The sequence below is a fragment of the Anneissia japonica genome, unplaced genomic scaffold (assembly GCF_011630105.1).
Source record: "Anneissia japonica isolate Jap-2015-1 unplaced genomic scaffold, ASM1163010v1 scaffold1203_len951721_cov167, whole genome shotgun sequence".
Lineage (NCBI taxonomy): Eukaryota > Metazoa > Echinodermata > Crinoidea > Comatulida > Comatulidae > Anneissia > Anneissia japonica.
In genome coordinates this window covers 414,567-418,411 of record NW_022722325.1, presented here as the reverse complement: position 1 = coordinate 418,411, position 3,845 = coordinate 414,567, and the positions used below count along the sequence as shown (strand labels likewise).

Sequence of the window (3,845 nt, the reverse complement as noted above, 5' to 3'; positions counted from 1 at the left end):
ATTTTATACACACTCGGCCAAATTGTGATGACGTCATCTTTTGTCGCTAATTCGGTCTATTTGAGGGCTCATCCGGGAAATATTAGATAGAGGCGGAGGTAATAAATGTTATTGGACACAATAATTGTACATGCAAAAGACTTATAAATAAATATACGAACATAAAAATATACATTGTAAAGCTGTTAATGTAACGGTTAAATTTGCATCAATATGGCATCTCATTTGGAAGTAGAAAAGTTGATAGAAATACTGTAGGGACTGTCTCTTATACACATCTAGATGTGTATAAGAGACAGTACTACTACCGCATAACAAAGAGAAAGCGACCCACACGGTGCATTCATAAATTTTACACACATTATTAAAATGTATTAGACGATAACTCAATATCACTGACTGAACGATCTACCACCCTCGTATCGCAGTAACTACTGTACTGAACTAGGCCTAATGTTTTTGTGAACTAGAGTGCTGACAAGATGGCGGAGCAATGCAGAGTTATGTACCCGGCAGTCGGCTGCCTTTGTATCTTCACTTGTCTTCAATTTGCATTCAAAGGGTACATTGCTGCATAGCCAACTGTTGGGGATATAGTACCTTAATATGACTACTCATACAACAGAAAAAAACGTCGCATGGAGTTAGTGAGATCTACAGTAAATTAAAAAAACGATGTATTTCAGCAAATATTAAAACCTTTTTGTTTTATTTTAGACCTTCTTCAAAATACCTATGCCACAGCAGTTGATTTTTTTTTGCCGTAAAATCAAAATAGTTTCATCCATACCGACTTGCCGATCGGTTAGCGTGAGCCCTGACAGAACTCTGCAGAAACCTCACATCGATCTTCGCATCGCGAGGTAAAACAAAATGTCGGAAAACTTTTCTTTGACGCATGCGCATTTGCATAAATGTCTACACACATACGCACACACATACTACACACAATAAAAAACAAAGGAAAAACAGTGAGAGTGATTACAATAGTTCCTATTGCATTACATGCATAGGAACTAAAAAACCACTGATTAGGAATAGGTAATCAAGGCTGGCCCTCTTTCTATAAATTAACATCATTCCAGTCTGTGCTTAGGCTATGAATATGTGTTGTTGCTTCTTCAAGTCATTAAACCCCACTAAAAAGGGGTAACGCCTAGCACTGGACAAATTTAACAGTAAAAATGTATCTATTGGGAGAACACTGGTAAATTTGGAATTAAAATGACTTACTGATTACAGTACATTGACCTCTGATGGTCTTCAAATAACTTGAAATCCCAAAATCCAGCGCACTGTCGCTAATTGTTACTTTACTCAAAACTTTGGAAAATATTACATTGATTCCAGTAAAAGACTCATTCTTTTATAGTTTATAACGAAATTAATAGGAATATTGGTGGCAAAGACAAGCCAAACCAATCACTTATCAACAATCATGTTTCAAAGATAATGGCCAAAACATGCTTAAATGTCAAAATTGTTGAAATTTATTTTATTGCACTAAACCAACCTTTTATATATCTATACAGTACATCATTCTATGCTGTTATTTTCCCTAGATTTTCAATGTTAAAACAACAATTTTTAATGATTATTTTGGTGATGGTCTCTGCCTGAGAAATGCCTGAAATCATAAACTTTTCATACAGATACAGATACAGATCTTTTATTGTCATAAAAATACAAGGTACAATTATGAAATTTTAAGGCTGATTTCTCAAATATTGTTCTTTAAACAGCTCTATGTTTAAACACTTGTAACTTCATAAGGAAACGTCGGATTTAAATTATTCTTTTACCATTTTATAGGTCTCATTTTAGTGTTTAACACTGTGGTAATAACTAAAAATCACTAGTGACTGGTTTGGGTTGTCTTTGCCACATAAACTAAAAAGTCAATTTTCATTTGTTGGTCACTGATGGTGGCTTATGGATGGCAAGCCTCATGTAACATTTTGCAAATCATTGTCATGTTAATAACCTACTGTACATACCTGAAGCCTAAATATATTTGAATGGTAAACATTTTCTGTCTCCTTTAACAAGTTTAATTCATCATTTGTTGGTGGTTTGTAGAGATCTCCTTTCTTCAAAAACTTTTTTTTGTTTTCAGTCATTCCATTCTGAGCACGCTTCAGAGTAGAATGAGATTCATCATCAGATTCTTTCTGAAAGAGTAAAAAACAAATGCAAAATAAAATAATATAAAATTTCTAAACATACAGTACGTATACAGTAATTCCTCAAGTATAAACCAACAACCGACCTTGGCCAATTGTTTGAGGTGGGCTCAATCCAGGGTATCGCCTGCTCATGAAAATACTTTTTTAACTTCATAGGAATCACAAATTTTCACCAAATGTCAATTGTTGATTCACTCTTTTTTTTCCCTAAATATTACACTCTTTTTTTCCCCTAAATATTACACACATTCTAAGAGAACTGTTGAATACGATTAGGAGAAGGCAATGGAGTTTCATTGGGCATGAGAAGAGGAGGAGGAATAGAAAGAAGTTCATTGAGGCTGAGATGACAGGGAAAAGAGCGAGAGGAAGACAAAGATTAAAGATCTATGTTAGATTGGATGATGAAGAGGTTAGGAGTTAGAGATGGAAAACAGCTAGACGAAATCGAAAACGATAGGAGAAAATGGAAGCAGAATGCACCACCATGATCTGTCGACGACATTCGATGCCATGACACTAGAAGATACATTACAAACTCTTTAATTCTAAATAGATGTTATTTTAATCTATGTACTGTATAATTAATTGTCAATAACATCAAATCAGGATTAGGAATTAGTTTAAAACAGGTGCCAGAATGGAAGTAAGGCCTGTGCGGGTGATATATCCTCAGAGCAAAAATTACTGTAGACATAGAAATCCGTTTGCACTTTTCGGAAAATAAGATCCGATTTCTGCACAGATTTTTTGGCTTTGACCCAATCTTAAATAATAAATAAACTGTAAAGTAAGGCCTGCGCTGGGAATACATCTTCCGCAAAAAAATTTGGCCTAGAAACCTGTCCGCGCATTTCAGAAAATAAGAGCAGATTTTGCTGAAAATTAGGTTTCAATCTATTCTTAATAATAAACATTATGCATAATTACGATGTTGCGCACATACTTCCATAGCGATTTTCTGCGCAAAAAGTTTTTTAGTTTATCCATACATACAATGAAAATATTTTATTTCTTACAGTATGGGACTACTGTACAACATCCATTGCATAGGCCTAGCCTAGTAGGGGATATGACCGGTTGAGCCGCCGACAAGTTGAGCCGCCGGTAATTTCTATGGAACGCCAAGCACGTTTCTCAGTGAATGTAGTGCGTCTCTCAGTGAATGTAGTCGGCTTGCCGATGTCATCAGTGAATGAACCCCCCCCCTCCAAGCTACATATTCATCACACAGTCTTGGCAATAGTTGATTTGCTCGTATTGCCGTTCGTGATGTATAATTGTGTAATTGAAAATTAGAATTTTGATTATTTTATGTACTACATTTTTATAAAAATATATGAAGTTGTATAATTGCAAAATCGTATTAAAAATGTAATTTTATGTACTACATTTTTATAAAAATAAATGAAGTTGTATAATTGCAAAATCGTATTAAAATGTGTTTATTTACGTTTGGTTTGCAGCGTATTTCAATTAACTTATTCGTTATTTGTACTATTTTGTTAAATTATTTATTATTTATTATAGTTTAACAAATAGTACAAAAATAAAAATATATAAATTATAAAACCATAGTAAATACTGTATAATAACATAGGCCTAACACATTTAAATTTATTGTTTATAGTCATGCAAAATCATATTAAAAATGTAATA

At 33.7% G+C, this 3,845-nt stretch overlaps 1 protein-coding gene across 1 annotated transcript in view; it reads right to left on the bottom strand.

Annotated features, from left to right (window-relative positions):
- Nucleotides 1-3,845, bottom strand: part of LOC117111831 (nucleolar protein 6-like) — a 65,259-nt gene that overhangs the window by 59,814 nt on the left and 1,600 nt on the right. Inside the window, exon 2 of the mRNA XM_033254830.1 lies at nt 1,998-2,171. Coding sequence (XP_033110721.1) covers nt 1,998-2,171 — 174 coding nt within the window. The remainder of the gene's footprint in view (nt 1-1,997; nt 2,172-3,845) is intronic.